This window comes from Mastacembelus armatus, chromosome 1, assembly GCF_900324485.2.
Source record: "Mastacembelus armatus chromosome 1, fMasArm1.2, whole genome shotgun sequence".
In the NCBI taxonomy this organism is placed as follows: Eukaryota; Metazoa; Chordata; class Actinopteri; order Synbranchiformes; family Mastacembelidae; genus Mastacembelus; species Mastacembelus armatus.
In genome coordinates this window covers 18,786,023-18,811,220 of record NC_046633.1, presented here as the reverse complement: position 1 = coordinate 18,811,220, position 25,198 = coordinate 18,786,023, and the positions used below count along the sequence as shown (strand labels likewise).

Genomic DNA, 25,198 nt, shown 5'->3' with positions numbered 1-25,198 from the left:
CTATTTTGTCTTTTTTGTGTCTACTTAACTGCCCTGATGGCAGCAGTGGCAGAGTTTGTTCTAAACAAAAGACAATATGACTCTTTAGATGTATATGTGTGTGTGTATGTGCAAAACCTGCTCAAAATCAAATGATAGTAGCTTGCAGCTAAAATACCCAGTTTGTCTGTCAAGTTACCTGCTAGGTAGAAAATGATAAAGAACTTGACAAGTGACTACACATTGTGTTCAGCATTACAACAGTACTATTGTGTCTAGTGAAGCAGACCATGTGTTCATACAATAAACAGCATGCATGTTCAGCAGAAAGTTTTTTTTCCAGTAAAAATAGATTTAAAGCCACTTTCAAAAGTCCTGTTATACCTATGATGTAAATTCTTATTGAAACAACAGATAAAGCAAGTTAAAGAGCGTCAACAGTCAGATCCTCGATTTAAATCTGCTTTCTCCAACAGTCCACATATATGATTGAAACTGATAATAAATTCCATGCACTGTGATGGACTGGCACCTTTTCTAGGGCATATTCTTTAGCTTTGCCTGAAGCAGGGGAGGGGAATCCTGGTGGTCAAGGGCCACTTCCTCCCCCCACTGCTGATTTTCTGTCTCAGGTGTGTTCAGCCAATCAGAAGCTGAAAGGTCAGAGTTACTAGTAAAAGAATCAGGGTAGTGGCCCTTCAAGGACCAGGGTGGATTTAGAGCATGCTGGAATAGGTCCAGGCCTTCCCGGTGGATAAGGTTGCATTAATCAGTGTTTGGCCACTAGAGGGCAAAGCACACGTGTAATTTTTAGAAATGGCACAAAAATGCAAAGGGGACCAAATCTCAAAACAGAATGTGCATGTAACTAAGCTCCACAGAGCTGCACATTACAGTATCTCATCTATTACTGGGGTTTCAAAGTAACCAGTATCTTCAACATAATTTATTGCCATGTAGCAGATGCATGAGATAAGTTTGAAAAAACTGAAGCAATGAAACAAAACATGTGGTTTCTATTATTGAAAGCTGTGTATGTGCAATCTGTCATTCCTTTTATAGATGTAAAGCAGCTCATAAGATAAGATACTTTATTGGCATATCAACTTACAGTTGACTGGACCTTGTCTCAGTGTTCCCACCACACACGCATATGATATACATACACACACATTCATACATGAAGCGAACCAGTATATGCAACAGTCCTGTAAATATACAGCAGATAAACTCTAATCCCATAAATAAAATAAAGTATAAAAGCAAATACAATAAATAACCAATTTTAAAATCATAGGATTGTTTAAACTCTGTTTAAAAAAGAAACTGGTAATACATAAGTACTATTTACAAGTCTCATTGTTTATGAAGGCTGTGATCTGAGCCTTTTTCCTGAAGGCAAAGCTACAAACAGGTGGTTTGCTGGATGTGAGGAGTCTTTCATAACTTCGAAGGCCTTTTTTACCAGCTGGGATTGTTGCATTTCATTTAGTGCAGGCAGTGTGAACCCATGCCACACCATGTGCACTATCCAGCTGTTTCCTTTCAGTTATATCAGAGTGTTATTGAAAAGGTAAGTCTTTAGCAATTACAGATTTGTAGAATAAAAACAACCCTCCTGCTTTTTAAGCTTTCTGAGAAATACAGTCTCTGATGAGCTTTGCTGACAATAGTTGTAGTGTTGTCTGTCCATTTCAGATTAGATGAGATGGTGGTGCCTAAATATTTAAAACTGCACACTTGCTCCATGTCCTACCCATTAATTGTAAGAGTTTTGATATTTGTGGGGTCTCTTCTAAAGTCAATGATCATTTCCCCGGGTTTAGAAATATTTAACTTCAAGGTGTTAGTTTGACACCAGTTTGACATAATGGATACCTCAGCCCACAAAGGTCTCATCACCATCTGAGATGAAGCCCACCATGGTTGTGTCATGCAAACTTAAACATTTTAACAGAATCACATTGGGAAATTAAGTTATGGGTGTAAACTGAACATAGAAAGGGTGACAACACACAGCCCTGTGTGTGCAAATTGTCTGAAATAACTAATTTTCATGATCAGTATTGGAAGTAAATCTAAAATTTAAAGAAAAAGTTTAAATGTTGGGATTCACACAGTTGGAGGCACATCTGTGTTGAGCTTTCCAGCAGACCTGTGCCCAGTCTTGAACGAGGCCAGTTCTCAAGTGACATCATGCATGGCCATAAAAACTTCTAGGCTACTCTTCAGCGTGCAGGGATGTGTAAGATGTTAAGTTTAAGATGTGTAAAATAATGGTGAGCAACTTATAATGATATATAACATAATAAGATATGAAAGATACTTTAAGATGATTCTCATACAAGACAAAGAAAAATGACAGAGGTGTGTGAGAAGAAACTGTGCTGGCTGAGAGTTGAGTGAAAATAAGTCTGTCATACTGATTCATTTTAGTGTTGACAGTGCTGCCTGCTCCCTTGGCAACACAACAGGTTTGGCCAGTCCACTACAGTCGCCTTGCTCAAGAATTATGGCACAAATTCAATAAAGACATGTCACTTGTCAGATCACTGACAAACTTTAAAACCTGTTGGATTTGACTGAATAACTAACTTAGTAAAACAGGTGTGGCTCATGTTATACTTCGTAGAAATAAAAGATAAAGGTCCACATGGATACACAGTTTTCATGCACATTAATACAGGGGATAGGACTAAAGGCTGATAGGGACAATAAAGCCATTATATTTTGGTGATGAACTTTAATCCCACTTTTCTCTTCTGATTTCTGCGCAACATGAACCTGATGAGCGTGTGTGATAGGTGGGGCTGAGCACCCATTTTAGTGAATGCTCCTCCCTTCGACCCTGCATACCACCACCCACACCAGAGGCAGCAGAAGCAACAGCTGCCTTGTGAGGGATAAAAAGGAGACAGGCAGAGCTTTGCATCTCACTCCATCTCCTTCTCTCCAGGGCAGGCAGATCTCCAGAGCAAACTTCACAATGGCATTTAGAAACATGACAAGCAGCTTTTCAGGGCGCTCCATTGGAAGTGGAAGCTTGGGTGGGGGGGGTATGATAAGAAAGGGATATGCTTCAAGTGTACATGGCGCAGGTGGTTCTGCAGGAAGAATCTCTGTTTCCTCTGTAAGCTACAGATCTGGAGGTGGTGCAGGTGGAGCAGGCGGTGCAGGTGGTGGCTATGGTTTTGGCATGGGAGGGGGTTCAGGCTTTTGTGGAGGTGGTCTCACAGACCTCGGCGTGGCAGCCAGTGAAAAGGCCACTATGCAGAACCTGAACGACCGTCTGGCCTCCTACCTGGACAAGGTGCGCAAACTTGAGAAGGCCAATGCTGAGCTGGAGCTCAAGATCCGCCAGTTCTTGGAGAGTAAAACCTCCCCAGCTGCCCGTGACTACTCAGCTTACGAGGCCACCATCGCTGATCTGCAGGGGAAGGTATGTCCCGTGACTTCTGAGTCCTGAATATCACACTACATTGTCTCATGCAATGCAACTTTCAGATAAAAAATGGATTAAAATGACATATTGACAGCATCCGCACTTATTTACAAAGCATATTTACAGTTGGAGAAAGAATTGTACAATGATGTAACATGAAAGATTTGTGTATCACACAGATCCAGGATGCCACCCGTGTCAATGGAGGCATCTATCTGGCTATTGACAATGCAAAACTGGCAGCAGACGACTTCAGAACCAAGTAAGTATCAGAATGAGAAACAAAAAGTATCTTAAACTGAAATGAAAAAACTGACTTTTACCTGGAGCAACCAACACCTGAATATTTGATGATGCTGATGGTGGATGTGTCTGATCTGTTGCTGCATCACAGGTATGAGAATGAGCTAGCCATGCGTCAGTCAGTGGAGGCAGATATCGCTGGTCTAAAGAGACTGTTGGATGAGCTGACACTGACCAGATCAGACCTGGAGATGCAGATAGAAGGCCTCAAGGAGGAGCTCATTTTCCTCAAGAAGAACCACGAGGAGGTGGGTAACAGTCATATGAGTGGATTTGTATTGCAATTCATTTGCTGTCTCAAATGTAGAACAAGCTCTTCTCATGCAACTCAGTAAGATCCACCTCCTAGCAAAGTGTCTGTTTTATAGGAAATGGCAGCTATGAGAAACCAGATGTCGGGACAGATCAACGTGGAGGTGGATGCAAAGCCACAGGCAGACCTGACCAGCATTTTGGCTGAAGTCCGTGATCAGTATGAAGCTCTGGCTGCCAAAAACCAGAAAGAACTTGAAGGCTGGTTCCAAGCAAAGGTAAGATTGGACCAAAACCCTGGTGCTGTTATTTACTGTCTATGTGATTCCTCATTGCCTGCTTAGATTGTTGACACTGATGTTCTCCCATATCTACTCCAGAAAGAGGGACTGACTAAAGAGGTGGCAGCCAACACAGAAAGTCTTCAAACGTCCAAGACAGAGATCACTGAGCTCCGTCGAACACTGCAGGGCCTGGAGATTGAACTACAGTCACAACTAAGCATGGTAAATGATAATGATCTGTAGCAAATATCTGTTCTTCTTTGCCTTTACATCCTTCCCCCATGCCAACCTTAGAATTTATTAAGTATTTGTCTTTTCTCTTCTCTTCTCTTCTCCTGCCTCCTCCAGAAAGCGGCCCTGGAAGCCACTTTAGCTGACACACAGTCACGTTATGCCATGAAGCTCCAAGGCCTGCAGATGCAGGTAACAAACCTTGAAGGACAACTGATGCAGCTGCGGGCTGACATAGAACGCCAGAACCAAGAATACAACATACTGCTCGACATCAAGACACGGCTGGAGATGGAGATCGCAGAATACAGGAGGCTGTTGGATGGAGAGGGCAGGTGAGGAAAGAAATACAGGACAGAGGGAACTTTACCTGCAAAGAACAATTCTGTCATTTCATTATAAACTAATATCTAGCCCTTTGAACTGAGCCACTGTCATGGTTTTAATGCACACACTGTTATTCTCTCCCCTCTCACACTATTAGTGGTGCTGGCAGCGGCAGTAGTTCTACTAAGAATACCAAGGTGGTAGTGATCACAGAGGAACTGAAGGATGGCAAGGTGATATCCTCCAGTAAAACCCACTCAAAATAAGCTGCAGTGATCACAGCACAAGGAGCAACACCTGAAGGCCACAAGCTCAACATCCGAATACAAAACCTGTTTTCCATAAACATGTGAATGCAATAAAAAGGCTCAGTTTGCTCACTACTATTTTGTCTTTTTTGTGTCTACTTAACTGCCCTGATGGCAGCAGTGGCAGAGTTTGTTCTAAACAAAAGACAATATGACTCTTTAGATGTATATGTGTGTGTGTATGTGCAAAACCTGCTCAAAATGAAATGATAGTAGCTTGCAGCTAAAATACCCAGTTTGTCTGTCAAGTTACCTGCTAGGTAGAAAATGATAAAGAACTTGACACTGCGAATATAAGGCAGTAATACGCATTCTGAGAGTAGCTGGTAGCTGTTTTTCCAACTATTCCTGCCCTGCCCACTAGGCAGGGAAGTGGCTCATAATGACAAGGGTGGACCTAAGGCATGCATACCTATGCATAAGGCATATTGGTCCCAGGTCTTCATTATGCTAGATAAAGTTGCTTTAATCAGTGTTTGGCCACTAGGGAGCAGAGCATGTATGTAATTTATATAAACGACACACCTACCAACATAGTTCTTGGTCAGTTCTTGGTTTGGCTCTGCAAATAAGCACTAGTGTCTTTTTCACTGAGCCTTTCTGTCTCATACACTTTATTGAGGTGCCACACACAAAAATGTCTTTTCAAGGGTCTGGTAAGGTTTTCAAATAATAAATTTAATAATCATAAGGGTTTATAAGTCCATAATGGAAAGAATAACATTTGACCTTGTGTCATCACAGCAGTTTACAGACATTTCTTTTTAAGTGATGTTCTATGAGACTTTATGAACTGCAGGGAAGCTTTTAGTTGCTCTATTACATTTGTCCACTGAGACAACCTAGCAGGAAGGTTTCCACACCTTGTCAGCCTCTCCCAATGCTGCACTTTTATGGGGTAGAGGAACTTTAAAATTAGCTGACAGATACATAGGTCAAATACATAATAGTCCTAGTACAATAGTTATGGTTGATGTGTTAGCAAACAATATTCAGCTGCATGATCTTTATTGACTTTTGCTGATGTTTTCAGTTTTTCACTGACTCCCATCCACACTAATAGTCTCGCTGCTCTCGACCACCTTCCCATCCACAACCGTCTCCACCACTGTGATGACCTTTGTGATCACTGAAGGAAAGATGAAAAATAAAAGTTGTTAGCAAATCTTGTAAAGATATAAAGTAAAATTTCAGTGACAACGTAATGATATATGTATGTGAAAAACTGCATACCTTGTTTACAGCTGCTAAAAAAGGAACGAGAGGGGAAAAGGAAAACATTAGTTTGGAACATACAGTACAAATCTACATTGCAATTAAATGTTTTTCATTTTAGTGGATCTTTTTCTTTCTGATCTTTGAAAGTATAACCCCCATCTGCTCAGTACTTCCCATTCTTCATCAGATCTCACCTCTCCTCCTCCCCATCCAGCAACCTCCTGTACTCTGCAATCTCCATCTCCAGCCTGGTCTTGAGATCCAGCAATATGTCATATTCTTCTTTGTTGAAGGCAATGTTGGCGAGGATCTGGGACAGCTGAGCCTCCAGGTTTGTGACCATGCTCTGGAGGCCTGCTAACTGTGCAGCATAACGTGCCTGAGTCTCTTCCAGGTTGTCCTCCAGTGACGCTTTCTTTTGGGGTCAGAGGAGGAAGTTGTTAGGAGAGGGACAGTCAGTGACTAAAATTCTTGATGTAAAACAGCATGTTGAAATTATATATATATATATATATATATATATATATGTATATATATGTATGTGCGTGTGTGTGTGTGTGTGTGTGTTGATATACCATGCTCAAATGGGACTGCAATTCAATCTGCAGCCTCTGTAGTGTGGTCTTCATGTCTTTAACCTCTGTGCGGGATGTTGCCAGAATTTCTGTGTTTGTTCTCACATCCTGCTCCACCACTTTGACCTGGCCAGAGACACAAAATAATGTGTTACACATAAACAATAGCAGATTACTGCTCCAGTGAACTCTTTCAAAATTTACTTAAGTGGTAGAAGTTGTAACTTCTCACCTTGTTCTGATACCATGCTTCAACCTCCTGGCGGTTCTTGGCGATCAAACCCTCGTAGTGTTGCCGCATATCTGTCATCACCTCGTTCAGATCTGTAGAAGGAGAAGCATCCACGGACACATTGACCTGGCCACCCATCTGACTCCTCAGCAGTGCTAACTCCTGTGGGGGGGGGCAAAGGGCAACACCTTGATCAGCCAGTGCTATACCTCAATATAATTCATTGTTTTTTTGTTATTACAATAAAAGCATCTAATGAACTCTTCTTTTGCTGCATGTTTGGTACTATGGATCTGTGTTAGTTGTGCATGTGTGTGTTGGACAAAGCTGTGACAATGAGCTAATGGAAGGAGAGAAGAATACATGGAAGTGTGCAGAGAGAGGAGGCATAGGACCAGGAAAAGGGAGACGGCAGCAAACCTGCTTATAAAAACATTAGCCTAACTCGGGATTTCCTCAGTGTTATCAGAGATCGTGTGTGAGTGAAGTGAAAACTATGACAAATCAAACGTTTTGCATTACTATGGTGCGTTAAACTCCTAGTTTTGAAAGTATCAAAACTAGGAGTTATACTTTCAGTTCATGTGCATACACAGTGGGTGTTGCCTGTGTGTAGGAATGGATCAGGGGTGTTGACAGAGGTAAACGAATCAGTTTTGCTGCCTGTAAAGCCACTGTCAGCAAACACTGAACTGGTTAAAACTGGCTGACTCTAGTTGTTACCCCATCTCACCGCTTCATGATTCTTCTTGAGCATGATGAGATCCTCCTTCAGGGCCTCATACTGACTCTCCAGATCCATCCTGACCAGGTTCATATCATCAAGCACCTTCTTCAGTCCAGTGATGTCCCCCTCCACAGTCATCCTCATGGCCAGCTCATAGTCATACCTGTGGGGGCGTCACAGGGGAAGATGGACGGATGGATCAGAGAGGTTTCAGTAAATCATATTTCTAATCTGACACTTAGACATGAGTTCATGTGTTGATGCACACATAAAGTTTCTGGGCAGAGAAGGGCAGGATTTAAAAAACCCACTATACTCACTTCATTTTGAAGTCATCAGCAGCAAGTCTTGCATTGTCAATATCCAGCACTGCCTTGGCATTGAGTCTGGAAGTGGTACTAATCTGAGGAGTCAAAAACATGGAAACAAGTTAGTTCATGATTCATACATTTTATAAAACATCTCCAACACTGGAATCTTGGAAATTTGAGAGTTTAAATGAGTAACAGTACGTTTCACGCAAATGTGGAAAAACATGGCTGTAACAATAATATTAACATATAAATAAAATCATATGAAACGGAAGCACTGCCTCTTACTGCTACAAAAGCTTTTACACCAGTTGGATATATTCGAAAATATTGGTCAGACTGGATTGTACACCTGCACTGTGCTGACGTTGAGCACTATTGGCAGGATGTGATGCTCACTTGAAATGAATCTGCTATGACAGTAATGGAAAACACCACTTTACTGCCTGGTTTCTGTGATGTGTTTCCTGATAAGAGAACCTATTTACTGTGACAGTATTGGGTTGTCTGGCTCTCTAACCAAAACGCATACAGTACATACCTGTTCCGAATTAGACTGAATGTTAAGATCACAAAGAGAACAGGAAGAAAACAGAAAACCTGAAACACACCCACCTCTGTCTTGTTCCTCTTACCTTATCCTTCAGGTCATCAATGATGTTGAAGTACTTGGTATAATCGTGGGATATGACACTTCTGTTCTGGTACCACTCTTTGATCTGCATGTCCAGGTGGTCGTTTTCCTTCTCCAGCCTGCGCACCTTCTCTAGGTAGGAGGCCAGACGGTCATTCAAGTTCTGCATGGTGGCTTTCTCGTTGGTCACAATTTGGAGGTCCAGGCCATCAGCCAAGGCAAAGCCTCCAGAATATGGTGAGTAGCTCATTTGGGGTGTGGAGATGTGGGTCCCACGGCCACCTGCTCCACCGTGGACACTCATGGTCTTCTGGCTGTAGGATTTGGATCTCAAGGACATGTTGGAGTGTCTGGATCTGGTATCAGGTAGGAATGCCAGAGTTGATCTGCAGTCGAATGCATCACCTTGGCCACCTTGTTTATATAGCTGCTGCCCACAGCAAAGTGGGAAGTGCAAGGATGGGATAGCTGAAGAAAGAATGTGGCTGACTTGCTCCCCCACATGCCCCTTTATGCTATCCCTCCATCAGCACGGGTGTGGTGACTGATAGTAGCCTGTTCATACTGCTATCTTCAGGTCAAACTTGTGATTCCACATTTTACCATTTCTTAAGCAGTTCTTAAAATCTCCTCACTTGATCTTTCTGCAGTCCTCACCCTCTAGATCCCATTTCCAGATTTCCTTGTTTGGCTACTTCCTAATTGTTTTCAAGACACAAAAACATGTAGTTTGAAATAATGTGCTGCTATTCATGCAGTTACTCATAGCAGTGACAGAAATGGCACAAACCAGCAACATTTGCACTGCAGTGAAAATGGGGCCAAGCATTGAGGGAGAAGCATATTCAAGCTAATTTGTCATGTAGGTTTGCACTTAAGATGTTCAAAATTGTGCTAATTCATATTCATACAATGTAATTATCTAAATGTATGAATGAATAACAATTTTTGTTAAGCTGTACTACATACATTCCCTCTAGAGGCAAGAGAAAACATAGCATACCACGCTATCCATGTGTCAAAACACATATAGCTTAATATAAACATAGAATACTTTCATGCAATTGACATGAAAGCCTTGCAAATAATCCTTATCGCCTGTGGATAATTGTGACATTGTGAACAATATCATTAAAAGGTTTGTTTAATCGTATTATCAGGCGTGTAGGGTGAGAAAATTCCACAGTGACAGCAGGTCACGGCATAACAGAGTTCCCCCTCCCATATTAACAGCCCACTTTTTTATCTGATCATACCAGAAAATATTTTCTGTTCAAGCTCTTAGAGTCCTTTAACGCTGTTTAACAAACTCCAAGCAGGCTGCCATTTGTCTGTTACTCAGTGTCTTCAGTCTAGTAACTCTACCTTAATGCTTGTTTCGTTACTTTATAATTGTTGTAGTGGGCTCACTACACATCTACAGGTCAAAGAAAATGATCACCTAGGTATTTTTTAAGCTGCCTATCTCTTTGAACAACATAGCAAAGCTGCCTGACTCACTTCCTCTGTTATTTTTTTCACAGCTCTTCAGTCAACAATGCCACTGATAAGCACCACGAGATATGAAACAGGGATGACTGATGGTTCGACTGGGTCTGGGAGCAATAAACTAATTACTTTCCTAAATATATTGTCATGTGAAAAAAAAAAAAACCCATTAGAGCCATATGTCACACATTTAGTCCCAGTAACAGATGTCAGGTGGTGAAAAGATTTATGGCGTGTGACGTCTGTTTGAAGGGATTCACTCAGTGATTTAGATTTTTATTAAATTTTGAGGACAAATATAGGGAGTTGTAATCATAAAAACTTTCAGTGATTAATTATATGATTAAAATCTAGTAAACTGCTAAGGTTATCTATTGCACAGAGGAGTTGTAATCACATGCAGCAGAAAGTAGTATCTCATTTGACTTTTTTCACAGCATCTTTCAACACGCCTGCTGTAGTTATTAACAATGGCTGCATTCCATAAGTTAGTATACACCAACGGCTAACTGTGGTTTCCTAGACTCATACATCATGTTTATTCATTTGACTGGGTTTTCTCCAGACTCCTTACCCAGAAGCACTGTGTTCCCACTTGCCCTCCAGTAATGCAGTAGCCTAATACTGTAGGCATGTTTGGCTTGTTAAAACATGTTCTCATTTTTACCCTTTAAACAGGATTTCAGGTCTTCATAGACATCCTGTTTTGTTCTCTCAAACACTCGAGACAGAAATGTTGCCGATCCGGCCTTCTCCATACCTAAACAACACCCTTTGTTATGACTGCAAATTTTTTCTGATGGTATATTGTATGTAGTAAGAGGCATTTCGCTTATTGAATGTCTGTAACACACATCTACACAAACGTGTTGTTTGTGTGCTAATGTTTTGGTGACTTGTGCCGCACACAGAACTGAGCTGACCTTGGAGCTTGGCAAAGTGGTGAAGAGTCAGAATCCAAAATAGCTGCGATGAAAGAAATATTCTGGACTTTGTCTGGGAGACAGTGGGGCGGAAACTCACTGACAGAGCAGTACAAGGACATCAAGACAAACTTAGTGTGAAGGCACATTCAGTACTTACAAGTATTCATCCTGCTTTTTTTTTTTACATTGAGCTGCTGTAGGTGCAATTAAACATATTAAAAGGAAAATTAGTACAAATGACATTTTAAAAATGATAACAGTGTTGCTTTATGTAAGACACATGAGTTTATATCACAGTGGTATAGTGAATACAGACACTGAACATTGCAAGGTTGCAGGGTGGCTCTGCGAAACCAGTTAACTTGAAAAGCAGGCTACACCCTGGACAGATCTCCAATCTATCACAGGGCTGACACTCAAAGACAGACAGCATTACAATACAAACCAGATAAATCACAGGAAAACATTCCTGCAGATTACAGTGAAAGCAGTTCAGGGAAAAGGCACGCACTGCAATATGTGTCTTCAAGTCATGGAGTCCCACCATAAGACATCTTGAGTGAGAAACTGGCATTTGGTTTTATTTTGAAAGTGCTGGTTATGGTGCCAGTAAGTTTAGATCTGCAGACAAACTAAGAGAAAAACAACCCAAGTTGCAAAAAAGTTGCAACACTTAGAGCAATCCTGATCGAACACAGATCCACCACCTCTCTTCAGCTCTCCACCCCCAGTTAGGCCTTAGGGCTCAACGAGGAACAAATGATCTGCTAAAAAGAACAAGGTGACGACTCCACTTTCCTTCTTTTGTCACTGCTCACGGCATACATTTATTTAGCTGTCATTCACACAGGCATGTTCTGCAGATGTTTGCTGTCATGTCAGCTACATTGAGTGTGAATGTATGTGTGCTGTTGTGTGTATTATATGTCTGTGTGTGTCAGAGAGAGAGGAAGACAGGAAATGTTCAATGTTCAGTTGTGTGCTTGTCATTGAGGGACCATTCAACTTGTAACCTGTTGAAAATGAAGCACAGAATTTCATTATTACATTAATCAAGGTTTTCAGTATTTGTTAGATAGTGTTGTAGTTTAAATCTCTGAATTCTCTTTATCCCCAACTTCCTTCTGTGTTGGTCTGAGATGTCTAAATAAATGAGAAAGTTAATGTCAAATTCTCTTTCAGGAAAATAAAGTTTGGTGCACAAGCAGCTTTCAAAGTCTCTCTTTTTACAGTTTTCCTAACTACCTCCACTGGGGTAGTGGTGGCGTGTTTAGTCACTTCTGAGTGCTACACAGTCCTACATGCGTGTTCTCTTTCCACAGAAAGCCCTTTTGCACAGATTGTCACTAGATGGTGCACTTCAGCTGCAAATCTCACCAGCACAACACCGAAATGTGTTGTAGATAAAGGGTGTGGCTGCGTGATAATCACTTGCATTTTTCCAGTAAACATTTGGATCATGAAATAATTGCCAAGGAAACGTTACAACAAGCACAATCTTTGTTTCTGTCCTCATGTGCAGAGAGGTCAGCTTTGATAACAAAAGGCATAACAGGTCAGTTAGAGTCGCCGAGCACACAGTAAATAAAGTACTCTTAAAAAACTGTAATTCTTTAGTTGGTTTTTAAGCAGTTTAATGTTCAAATCATTTGGTGCAGCTGCAGAGAGGTTCATGAAAGCTGTTACTCCAGAGCCTTTTATGTTAAATGCAGTATTTATGTCTGTTATGTGAAATCCCATAAATGTTACACCATACTATGACATGTTTCTTTAGCACATACATGTATGAGGACTTGATGTATGTGAAGAGGTAATGAAGTATTTACTATAGAGAAGTCCCATAAGGCACAGAGCACTTTTAGGAAGGCTAAACTTTCTTCCATTGTTGGTGCTACTGTTGGAATGAACAGAGGTATATCTGTTGACACACTGTTGTTTACTATTGCCATAGTGACTAGGGTCTATATGCTAAGCTGACAATTCACCACATAATGTACACACACACACACACACACATACACACATGCTGGCCCACACTGCAGTTGTAATCTACTCAGGGGTTCAGTCTGGGACCTTTGTCAGGGATGATTCATGCCTGTATGCGCTGACATTATTGCACAGTGTAGGCTGAATAGTTGAGCAGGATGTGATAATGCCTGTGGAGGGGTGTGGTACGTTCAGAGGAGGCTCAGAGGACTGGGTTGCTCCATACAAACTCACATCTGTGATTCATAGTTACTAACTCTGTACAGATCTGCTTTCACTGCTATTTGTGAACCATCACATCTTTCTGTCCCTCAGCAAGACACTTCAGAAGTCTTGGACTACATGTTTTTAGATTCTTCGTCTTGATTATTGAGCAAGAAAGAATTGATTACTGTAACTATTGACAAAGGGAGGTATGGCTTTTCACTGCTAGTCATATAACTTTGGAACTGATTCACAAAATGCTATCAGACACTCACAGTGCCAAACCCTCAGTTGTTGCCTCAGTCAAACCCACAAGGTCACAGGTTTCTCCAGAATGTAGAGCAATGGGCTGCTCAGGGGTTACTGCACAAACACCAGCATGCTAACACATGCTCATAATAACAATGGTGACATTTTGTCATTAGTTTTACTTGTGGTCATAAACCAAAATATTTAACAATATGAATTTTGAGCTCATGACAGTGCTACATTAAAAGACAGAATTATTGCAAGTTATCCCCTGGACAACCCTTTGTGCAGGCTTAGCTCATACTGTGTTATATTTACACTGATTCAATTGCATCTCTTGATTAAAGAAAAACTGGCAATGAGGAAAAAAATCAACCTGTTCCCTTTATGTTACCGTACTCGTACTATATGTGTAATTGAAACGTGAATATTGTTGGTGGGAGTCTGAGCTCCACATTTTCCAGAAGCATTGACAAACCCTAAAATGCAGGAACAATGAACAAAGACTCATTTGTGTATTATTTTTACATGCCTGTCATGTCATAATGTGCCATGATGTGCCAACTTTTGCTCAAGTGACCAGTTTCTGAAAGACATGGGAACGTCAGTCAACTTTCATTCCCACTGCCTGATGTAACTGATAAGCCTGCATTTCTCTGTCCTCAGGTGCAGGAATCCAGACCATCCAGAATTCAAACATAACTAGTGACACACACACTCCATCCTCGCTGTCGCTATGCAGCAAGCAAATAGGGGATTATTTTGATGCTGTTTTGAGACTGTAATGTTAAGGTGATGGGCTTAAGTACACAAACAGAGCAGTGGACTTCCCATCACATCTCCTTAAACCTTGACATTCTTTGTTTTTGCAGTGAATAGAAACCATCCCTCCATTCTTTGCAGCTGAAAGAAGGAAATTCAGAACAGAGCAGAGCGGATGAAGTAATTTGCTGTTGTTGCCAGATGTAATTTTCCTGTTACAGTTCATTGTGACACTACTTCACAATGTGAATCTATCATCAATAACAGGTGATAAGGTACCAATGTCCTTCCCTTTGAAACTCAATGTATACCTCAATAAATACAGTGCAATGTGCTGTAGTTAAAATTATTATATAGTTTAGTATAATAACTATAGTTATTTTTTTTAGCATTACATGATACAACTCCCACATTAACCCTTAGGGTCCCTGATCACACCAGTATGATCAAATCAATTGGTGAGTTCATAACAGTCACATTGAGCCATGTTTCTGTCTGATGTGGATAAACCAAGTACAAATGGAGGATCATTTGAAACAAAGTATTCAAAATGTCCAAAAACAGCTCAAGACTCCAAAGGGTTAAACAAGTTGCACCATGAAAGAAAAAAAAAAAATCAGTGCAGAAATCATTCAAGCACTTTCTGCATCACACTCAAAATGTACTGTGTGAAAGGTTGAAGTCTGTTTATTAAGGGATCTTATCTTCATTTCACCTCACCTCTCTCTCTCTCAGCAGTGGATTTGAAGGGGTGGAGCAGTATTTGCACTGAGCTATGCAGTTTAAAACTCATGACACATAAAACAACTCACACTAATGCCAGGTTGAGACAGCTTTGAAACAAAGATAGACAGGAAGCATTTGCTTTAATGGCAAATTTAATGAATTAGATATTAGATGTTTTTGTTTAAGGTTCCTGCAATTCTTTCAGGGCCTGATTATTCTGAGTCAATAGTCACTACCTTAGGCTTTGTTCTCAACCCTGCTCAGCTAGACACCAAATTGCAGCTTAATCCGGGTGTGAAGCTCTCACGAATACACAGCCATCCTGTAACTTACCCATTCACCACAGTAATTACAATACAGTTGCACTGATACTTCAAAACGGTTGAAAAAGCAGATGTGGTAGAATTCCCTGTAACATTATAGAGGAGATTTCTGAGCATCTCAGTCAACCATTGCATGAGTCATAAAGATGGTTTTAGTAAAAACATCCATCTAAGGTTTCCAGCACAAATACAAATGAACTCATTCATTTTGCTGTGGCATGTTGTGTAATAGTCATTTATCTTTGCCCTACTGTACACAAAGATATGTTTCAGGAGACAACCCAACCACTAAGGTATTTGCCCATCCCTGCCTGTTTCTCAGCACCTGAGGCCAAGACTGACACTAATTCAGCTGTGATGTAAAGAAGTCACAGCACACAGAGGTTTCTTCGAGACGCCAGATATTAGTTTACATTGAATGTTGAAAATTCAAGATCAGAGGATATTTTCTGTGAGGATGACAAATAGTAAACTCACCTGGATGTAAACATTTAGATAAACACTGCAACAGTCCCCAGAGTCTCCTCTCCTTTCTGCACCCATGAGAACCAGAGCAGCAACTCCTGGGGTTCTGTGTACTTTTTCCCTCTGAGCTCTGATGGGACTCTCTCTTGTTCCCAAGCAAGTCTTAGTTTAGAAAAGCACCCTTTTAAATTCAGTTGATGCTGACTGAGCCACTGAGACTCTACAGTCACAGTATTAAGGACTAAACAAATAAACTTGATGTGACTTATTTTTAAATCCAATCATGGCAAGAACAACAAATATTGAATATTTTGGTCTCAAATTGCTTCAACTCCCCAATGCACAAAACACTTAAAGATGAAGGTACAAGCTTATGTACATGAAAAAATCTGACTCTCAAGATGCATTTCATCAAGAAACATTTAGTTTGAGGTTAAATTTTTTGTTATGTATGCTGTTAATGGCATATTTGAAAGAATCTGCAGCTCAGATCAGTTCAGTTTTAATAATATTCAACAGCTATGATGCCACATTTTAACTGAAATGATAAATTCCATTTCAATTTCCACAGTTTTTAAATAGATCATGAAATATAGTTAATTATAAAGTGACAGAACACAAGAGCTGTGATTCATTTCTTCCTCTGCCTCCTTCTCCTGGCTTACACCACATGCTACATTGCAAGAGCACAGAAACTGGCCAAAGGCCAAGTCTGAGATAAGGAGGACACACACAACACCAGAGTGTGTGTATGGACAACTTGTGCACACACACATACACACAGACCACACACACAGAAACACAGGCATATCTTACTATAGTTGTGAGGATGCTCATATATATGTATATATATATATATATATACATATATATATATATATAATGCATTCCCTAGACCCTGCCCCCAACCCTCACAACTAAATGCTTAACCCTAACACTTATCCTAAACCTAATTCCCTCAAAAATCCAGCCAAAATGTCCACACAAGAATGGTAAACCACAGAACCATAGACATAGACATGTACACACACACACACACACACACACACACACACAGGATGCAGGACTGAGGGGGGATGTTTTGGGTGATGTGGTGAACAATGGGGTACTAACAAACTCCCTTAAATCAGTTTGAGTGAAAATATACAATGCTGGCTCTTGCTCCAAGGCTACAAAGTTTTCATGAAGCTTTCAATCAGTAACTTCATTATTTACCCACTTCTTCATTACAGCTGCATGTATTTAAATGTAGTACATGCTGTAATTTCAATCATCTGCTATTTCTTCCTTTACTTAAAGCAAAACTATCTAAACTGTTCACACTTACAGAATGCTACTATGAATTTAGGATGCTGCAGATAATTATTTTGCAAACAAGTGTTTCATGAAACCAGTATGGCCATATCTGTTGGTTAAAATACATAATGACTGAGAGAGTCTTGATGTGAATGTTGACTTAAGGCAGGACATTAAATAATAACTATTTGCAGTTGGATACAAAGTGACTAGTGTGCATACACACATAATACATGCAGATGTACACACACACACACACACTCAGAGAGGTCCCCCACAGACTAAAAGAACCTTCACACACAAACAGAGCAGCAGAAACACAGACACACACACACATTCCATAACAGTTTCCTCACTGAAGTGGAAAGAAACCGAACCCTGGTCCTTAAAAGAAAACACATGGAGGTTCTGCCAAGCCCATGGCTGAACTGTAAAGGAAAACTCCCTCCTTTCCTCTTCACCGCCTTCCTCCCCCAGGCCCGCCCCTGGTCCAGGACTATATGAGTGCGTCTCTCTGTCAAACTCTACAGTCCTGCTACAGTCTACAGCTGTATAACGGTCCTTTCTCCTCGTATCCTCTCTTGAACTAGCAGACAGTCTGCAATCATGTTTCAGTCCCACAGCATCTCCAGTGGTCCCTCTGTGATTACCAGACAGAGCCGCAGCTATACATCAAGTGCTCCTGCTCACAAAGCTTACAGTGTGTCAGGACTCAGCTTCACCGGAGGCCCCCGCATTTCTGCTTCCACTGTGCGCACCGTCTCCTCTGGATTTGGAAGCGGCATGGGGGTCGGAGGCGGTGGCTTTGACCTGTCCAGTGCCCTGGACCAGAGCTCTGTGCACCTGAATGAGAAGGCAACCATGCAGAACCTGAACGACCGTCTGGCCTCCTACCTGGAGAAGGTCCGCAATCTGGAGGCGGCCAATGCCAAGTTGGAGAAGCAGATCAGAGAGTACTATGAGAAGAAGGGCCCTGCAGCAGAAAGGGACTACAGCAAGTACTGGGCCACTATCAATGACCTGAAGGACAAGGTATAGTGTGTGCCCACTTCAACAGCTTAAACACCAGACAAGTCAAATATTTGCAGTGCTGTCAATGATTACCTAGAGGGTTTACAAAGGGAGAGACACTGCAGGTATATTTAGAGACTGCATAGCCCCTACTGAATCCTTGTTCTTGTGATGGACAATAAACAATGTATGATTTGTAGAAGCTTACAATAGAGAAGAAAAGGTTGTAAGGAATGATGTGCATGACAATATTAGCAAGAGGATGTTACTGTGTTGCATCTGAAGCAAAAGATCAATATTAAAACATGTCTACTCCACAATGAACTGTTTAACTGAGACTTTTGCTTTTTGACTAACTCCTATTGTTACTCTTTTAAGATCGCTGCCGCCACCATCGGCAATGCCAACATCCTGCTCCAGATCGACAACTCCAAGCTTGCTGCTGATGACTTCAAAACCAAGTAAGCATAAATCTTCATACTTTTGTGGAATCAGTTTTCACGTTAACATCAAACACAAAGTTTTTAGAGTCATATTTGATATCAGTATTCTCTACTCTCCAAACTAATCAGATTTGAACATGAGCTGATGATGCGGCAGTCAGTTGAGGCTGACATCGCCAACCTGCGCCGCCTGCTTGATCAGACCACCCTGACGAAGGCTGACCTGGAAATGCAGATTGAAGGCCTGCAGGATGAACTGGCCTACCTCAAGAAGAATCATGCAGAGGTGACTGATGTACTTCATTTGCTTCCTGTTTCATCACACCTGTGTAACTGTTCTGCAAAAGGTTAACTGCTCACTTCTTTCTCCCCTTCATTGTTTAGGAGCTGGCAGCACTGCGCTCTCAGCTTACTGGCACAGTCAATGTGGAGGTTGATGCCGCACCCCAACAGGACCTCAGCAAAGTCATGGAGGAGATCCGCGCCCAGTATGAAGCCATCACTGACAAACATCATCGCGACCAGGAGGCCTGGTTTAATGACAAGGTAAAGCTATTTTCCCATAAACAAAGGCCCATATCCCACACGTTGCAAATGACTGGGTTTACTCCCTCAGCAGTCTAACCCGTAATTAAACATAATCTGCTGTGAAAGTAAAAGGAGTAATCACCAAGACTTCTAAGTGTCCTGTTTCTTCACCCTAGTCGGCAGCCCTAACCAAGGAGGTGGCAATTAGCACAGAGACAATCCAGACATCCAAGACAGAGATCGGTGACCTACGGCGCACACTGCAGGGCCTGGAGATCGAGCTGCAGTCTCAACTCAGCATGGTGAGAAAAAAAAAAAAGAAACCCAAACCATCTGTTCATGTCCCACTGCTCTTGCCTTATATGAGCAAAAATTCACAGATCCATGTCTTGTCAGGGGGAAATAGAGAAACAGACAGTGATAGAGGGTAAAGAGCAGAAGGGAGGATAAGAGAAAAAGAACAGGAGGAGGGAGAGAGAGAATGATGGCAGCTGTGGAGAAGGGAAAGGAGGGGCTCACAGTGAGGAAAACATTTCACAGACATCTGCTCAGATTCTAGGAGACATAAAAGAGCTTGAAGAAAGCTGAAGGAATGTAGAACTGGAAAGCCCAAATCTCATACTCCCGTGGATTATCTGTACCCAGCTGGAGTCCATCATTCAGCACTCCCTACAAGCAGTGCATGCTGCTCCTGTGTAACAGTGGGGAACACACACATTCAAAACCCTACGCAAATAACGCTTTCTTTCAAAAGGAAGGGAAAATACTATGAAAACACAGACACAGGCTTTTGTGTCTCACATATATAATCCAGGGTGTGGCTGCTGGTTACAGACAATAGCTCAAAATAATAATCGTAACAAAGAATTTACGAGAGTAAACTGATTTGCAAGAACAAACACCAAAATATGTGTTATGTTATTTGAGAGCATGAATTAATTCTGCTTTTCCTCTCCACTCTTCAACAGAAAGCAGCTCTGGAGAACACGTTAGCAGAGACAGAGGCTCGTTACAGCGCCATGCTCGCCAACTTCCAGAACACAATCAACATGCTTGAAGCAGAGCTATCCAATGTGCGCGCCAGCATCGAGCAGCAGGGCCACGACTACAGGATGCTGCTGGACATAAAGACCAGGCTAGAGCAGGAGATCGCGACCTACAGGAGCCTGCTGGAAACAGAGGAGTCCAGGTAGATTTATTTATTTAGAAGCATGAATTTATGAGCCCCTTAGATGAAAATGGACAGTTATTGAGAAAACTGCACATATGGAAACTTAAATCACTTAAACTTTGCATTTTTCTTCCCATTTCCCTCCTTGTAGACCCATTGGTACAGGTAAGTGACTTCTGTTTTACTGAAACATTACATAGCAGTCCTGCAGTTAGTGTAATAAGACCTCGAAGCACTGCCATCATGACTTTTTTTCCTCTTTTTAACAGGGGGCTCAAAGACCACAGTTACAACCACCACTGTGCGCACTTCCAGCTAGGATGTCCAACTGGCAGGACAAGCTGTTCTCAGACACACACATACACCCACAGGCACACACATCAAATACAAGCTGTTGTACATGAGTGAAACTGTGCTGAACAAAAAAAAAAAAAAAAAAAAAATGGGTATGTTGAAAGTGAAGCCTGTGTTTAAGTTTGGGTATGAAACAACATTTGCAACTGAAAAGAAGAAATGGCAGATGCACTGTCTGTATGTGCATGTGTGACCTGTCTGAAAAATAAATCAGCTGGTGAATATGAGTTCTGTTGTTTCGTGATTTTACGGGCCTTTCAGAAAAAGAGTGAGTCCACATCTTTGTCCATAACATTGCTCTGTGTGTGCAGTTGCCATGGTAACTGAATTACACTCTGGGAGGTGGGATATGGGATTGCGGAAATCTGTGTTACATAACGGGGCTGTCAGGAAAGGTTGAACAATGGTTGAACAGCTCCTGAGTGGAAAGCATGAGGATTTAGAGAAAAGACCACTCAGAAAACTATGTTGAACTTGATGCTGTCCAAGCTGAAACAAAAAAAGAAGACCAGAGAAAAGTGCAAATTGGGCTGTGACCAAAGTGGAGAGCCCTGGGGTTTGCCCAGAGAGTTTTTTTTTTAAACAAGACACACCCAAAAGGTTGACTAATCTTTGCCCTGGAGGCTTTTCAACACAGTCCTATATGAGGTGTAATTCCTTCACCTAGTAACAAGAACACACATTGCTCATGACGGAAACATTGAATGGGAATGCAAACAGCGACAAACTGAACAAAGAGTGTCTTTGTTGAAACAGGTGCTATCAGTACTGCACTTTGGCCTTGTTTATGAACTCAAAGTGACAGCAAATGACCAGTGAGCAGTAATGATAAAGTATTATGAAGGGTGGGACTCCTTGGCTGTGGGTGACTCACTATTTGGTGTGTGTTTGTCAGGCGAGGGAGTGAGAGTGACATATGAGCCTTTGCACTTCATCGAGGTCACCAGTTACATTACATTGAAATCCTGTCAAGAGTCTGTGTTCTGATCATAGTGTAATGTTGGTTTTAGAGAAGAGAGAGATTATACAGAGGATCAAGCTGTAAAATCCAACCCCCTCTGAAGAGCTTCAGTAGCCCATATTTGGACCCATGCATCAGGATCTCTTCCACACTGTAAACATAATAGTTGGCGACAAAGCCCTTTGAGTTATGCTTGTAATTTCATATGTAAGCCAAACAGTGAGCCATAAAAGCAATGTCAGAACCTTTTCCCCAGGTTGGTGTTCAACACAGTGGGCATGTCAATAGCAAACTGACACCAGAAAATGTTTTTTTTTTTATATCTTATGCATTAATTTCTTATTTTCAGTCTCTTGACATGACATCACTTTTCTGAACAGCATTACTTATAGTGTTTTTCTGTAAGAGCTATTCCAGTGAGGCAGTCCAAATCCCCATTAAGTTATAAACCAGTACATGGTTGCAGATTATATTGTTTTATATATGCATCACAGCAGGCCAACCTTGACACTGACTCTTGCTCATGATTAAATAATGTTGACTTGAATGAGTAATTCTTCCTAGGTACTTCTGCAAATACCCTGTTAATTACAATGTATGATTAGTGAAAACTGAATGTTAAAAAAATGTGTTTTATCTCTAAGAATTAGATGATGACACTTTCTTATCTGCATGCCAAATATGAAGTTAGAACCAGGAGACTAGAATTGGTAGGAAACATCTATTCTGAAAAGATGAGGTGAGATAAACTGGCCAAACGGAAATTCAAGTAGTCTTGCAGTAAAAGTATTAAGTACTATGTAGTAAAACTACATAGTACTACATAGTGGACGGTCCAATTCTTGCGGTGTGCATGAAAAAATACTCCTCTAAATCTTATCATGCAACACATCAATACAAAAGCTAAGTGTAAGATTGCTTTTTGCAATTTGTTTTCAGTAAAATAGTCTTGCACATAATTCCTTGAAAAACCAAACTGCGCTTCATTTTTTTGTACAGGTTAAACAAATGAGATATGTTTACCAGGAATTAGTGAAGTTCCAGTTGTGATTTTTTTTCAACCTTTGAATGAAGCCAAGCTGACAGTTTCCTCAGGTTTCAAGCTATTATGCTAAGCTAAGCTAATATCGCCTACATATTTTGTGTCTGTATATGAAAAATGTTGAACTGTTGCTAATTACTGGCCAAAATTATAGCCACGGTTGGGACAAACCATCATCTTGTACCAGAATAAATAAATTGACAGTGACAATATAAAGAGTATTGCACATATCAATCAGTGACTGAAAATCCAGCGGATCAAGCTCACTGATCAAAAGACCTACAGAGCTACAGTAGTATTGGGATTGAAGCTTGCCTCAATGTGTTAATATTTGTATCGTAGAAAATGAAAATGTTTGAATTTATTGTCAGTTTTATGAAAGATTACTAAGCCACCGACTCGCCCACATGGGAGTAGCTGCCTTCAATTTGTACTGGACCCCTACCTTGGCATAAAAAGTGTTGTTGGGCAAGACACTGAACCTCAAGTTGCCCCTGGTGGTTGTTCCATTGGTGTATTGAGTGTATGTGTGAATGGGCAAATAGTGTAAAAGCACTACACAAGCATAAAATCATTTACCATGGGTTAAATAAATAAGGAGATATGGAAAGGACAAAGAAAAAAAAGCAAGGAAGCCGACATGGAGCAGAAGCTATTTGCAGCATGAATAGGCAGACTGTCTGCACGTGGCAGCACAAAGGAATATTAAAGGAAGCACTGCCAGGCTGTCATCAGTCATTGCGGCATGTACTCCCTGTCATGGCCGTCTGCCATCCAAGGCTAGCTCGAGGCTATCAAGGGTGAGATCATGGGAGAGGAAAAGATGTCAGTTGATGTCATGCAATACTTTGCATGTACAATGTTCAGTTCAGTTCAATTACAAGCTCACTGTGAGAACATAAAAGCCGGCATTGTTGGGATACTTTGATGCTCTTTGTCTTAATATTGTCAAACTGTGGGAGCAACTTCAACTTTTCCAGTGTGCATAACTATTTCATGTCTGTCAGCTAAACCCTGAGTCTTTACCACCAGAAAAAGTATACACATTTTTTTTTTTTTTTTTTGCCTTTCTTGCCTAGAGTTAGATAACAGGATTGATACCCCTCTCACTTCTGTAGGCTAAATAACAAGTTACAGCCAGGGGAAACAGCAAGCAGCAGTGATCTAATTAGGGGTATACTCTATCCTCCATACTCTGGTGGTTGTAGGCACAGAGACGAGCTGGCTAACCTAACAAGCTGCTGACAGTCATATGTAGCGTAAAAACATGACAGTAATATTAGTCTTCTCGTTCAACTCTAAGAAATCAAATCAGTGTGATCCAAAAATGCAGAACGCTTCCTTTTAAGGGTTTAACCAAATATAAAGGATTAGTTTATTAAAGAGTGTAAAAAACCTAGCAGAGTGTAGGCCTGCCATATTTCAGTAATCAATTTTAAGTCTTTCATATCAATGAGTTAGTTAAGTATTAGTCATGACTGCAACAGTTAAAGTGGAGGCTGACCTTCCTATCAGCAGGAATGTGGCTGTCTCAGGGTCAGAAAGTCCATTAAGGAGCTGAAGAGAGGAGGCACATTCTTCACTTGGTTGCTGGACTCTATTCTGGAGCAGTGTTAGGTTTGACACACAAGCTGAAAGGAATGCCTAACCTCTTTGCTAAAGGTTTTGGGCACTGTACGGCATGAGACCTTACTGTGAAAGTCTTCAAACTGTGCCCAAACTGCACAAAGACATAGGGACATTTGAGAGGTAGAGAGTGGAACAAGACCACATACACGTTAGGGTCTTTCAGGTCATGCCAAGAGTGAGATAGATGTGATTTTTCATCTATTTGAATGGCTGTGAATTTGGTCCTTCAGTGCAGACAAGAACAGTAACTTTCACTCCATCCCTGCCACTAAAACACATTGCTGTTGTAATAAAAAAAAGTGTGTGGCTCCAACTGAGCTGAGAGGTGGGAGTTCAACCGGTAGGGCTGGTTTGAGGAACCACACCCTACATACAATTCTAGGAGCTTGAAGACCAGGAGGAATCTACTTGGGCAGGGCTAATACAACAGCTTAGCAGTATTCTATATACAATGCATGCTATCATGAAAGAGTGAGCTTATGCAAAGAATAGATTTGGTCCTAGAGTATTTTTTTCTGTACTGAGTGTAAAACACACACAACACAACACACTTTTAAAATCACATTTACAGTTAAAACTACCAGTGGGTAGTGCAGATGTGAAGTGAAGCATATCCCAGCATAGACTGGGTGGTGAAACCAGCACCTACTGAACATCCTATGTGATAAAAAAAAACCAATCCATTCTGTAAAGATACACATAGTTTTGTTCTACTTGGTGAAAGACCTGGGTAGTTCAGAACTGCCCAGTGAGGCACAGTTTCCCTGCAAAACCTTTACTGACTGTAAACACACAGTATGACTATGACTTT

The 25,198-nt window shown here is 41.1% G+C and overlaps 3 protein-coding genes across 4 annotated transcripts; 2 read left to right on the top strand and 1 right to left on the bottom strand.

The window, feature by feature from the left end:
* The first annotated feature begins 2,847 nt into the window (after positions 1–2,847).
* Positions 2,848–5,201, top strand: LOC113128588 (keratin, type I cytoskeletal 13-like). Its single transcript, XM_026304029.2, has 7 exons — positions 2,848–3,418; positions 3,601–3,683; positions 3,816–3,972; positions 4,093–4,254; positions 4,357–4,482; positions 4,609–4,826; positions 4,976–5,201. The coding sequence occupies exons 1-7, from the start codon at positions 2,966–2,968 to the stop codon at positions 5,082–5,084; spliced, it is 1,308 nt and encodes a 435-aa protein (XP_026159814.1). The 5' UTR covers positions 2,848–2,965; the 3' UTR covers positions 5,085–5,201.
* A 638-nt stretch (positions 5,202–5,839) lies between these two features.
* Positions 5,840–13,952, bottom strand: krt98 (keratin 98). Of its 2 annotated transcripts, XM_026304034.1 has the most exons (9): positions 11,235–13,952; positions 8,825–9,521; positions 8,199–8,281; positions 7,885–8,041; positions 7,152–7,313; positions 6,920–7,045; positions 6,539–6,759; positions 6,360–6,373; positions 5,840–6,255 (listed from the first exon to the last, which is right to left on the bottom strand). In XM_026304034.1, the coding sequence occupies exons 2-9, from the start codon at positions 9,161–9,163 to the stop codon at positions 6,164–6,166; spliced, it is 1,194 nt and encodes a 397-aa protein (XP_026159819.1). In that variant the 5' UTR covers positions 9,164–9,521; positions 11,235–13,952; the 3' UTR covers positions 5,840–6,163. The 2 variants fall into 2 exon arrangements, with proteins under 2 accessions (XP_026159819.1, XP_026159820.1); XM_026304035.2 differs by lacking the exon at positions 11,235–13,952 and having other exon boundaries at positions 5,841–6,255; positions 6,360–6,370; positions 8,825–9,908.
* Positions 13,953–17,761: 3,809 nt separating this feature from the next.
* Positions 17,762–20,982, top strand: LOC113128591 (keratin, type I cytoskeletal 19-like). Its single transcript, XM_026304033.2, has 8 exons — positions 17,762–18,280; positions 18,638–18,720; positions 18,832–18,988; positions 19,087–19,248; positions 19,407–19,532; positions 20,199–20,419; positions 20,553–20,566; positions 20,671–20,982. The coding sequence occupies exons 1-8, from the start codon at positions 17,855–17,857 to the stop codon at positions 20,718–20,720; spliced, it is 1,239 nt and encodes a 412-aa protein (XP_026159818.1). The 5' UTR covers positions 17,762–17,854; the 3' UTR covers positions 20,721–20,982.
* The last annotated feature ends 4,216 nt before the right edge of the window (positions 20,983–25,198 follow it).

Coding starts and splice junctions, on each gene's coding strand:
- LOC113128588 (XM_026304029.2), top strand. CDS start 2,966: ATGGCATTTAGAAACATGACAAGCAGCTTTTCAGGGCGCTCCATTGGA. Junction 3,684..3,815: donor GCAGACGACTTCAGAACCAA/GTAAGTATCAGA, acceptor GCTGCATCACAG/GTATGAGAATGAGCTAGCCA. Junction 4,255..4,356: donor AAGGCTGGTTCCAAGCAAAG/GTAAGATTGGAC, acceptor TATCTACTCCAG/AAAGAGGGACTGACTAAAGA.
- krt98 (XM_026304034.1), bottom strand. CDS start 9,163: ATGTCCTTGAGATCCAAATCCTACAGCCAGAAGACCATGAGTGTCCAC. Junction 8,282..8,824: donor TTGATGACCTGAAGGATAAG/GTAAGAGGAACA, acceptor TTGACTCCTCAG/ATTAGTACCACTTCCAGACT. Junction 8,042..8,198: donor GCTGATGACTTCAAAATGAA/GTGAGTATAGTG, acceptor ACGCCCCCACAG/GTATGACTATGAGCTGGCCA.
- LOC113128591 (XM_026304033.2), top strand. CDS start 17,855: ATGTTTCAGTCCCACAGCATCTCCAGTGGTCCCTCTGTGATTACCAGA. Junction 18,281..18,637: donor TCAATGACCTGAAGGACAAG/GTATAGTGTGTG, acceptor TACTCTTTTAAG/ATCGCTGCCGCCACCATCGG. Junction 19,249..19,406: donor AGGCCTGGTTTAATGACAAG/GTAAAGCTATTT, acceptor TCTTCACCCTAG/TCGGCAGCCCTAACCAAGGA.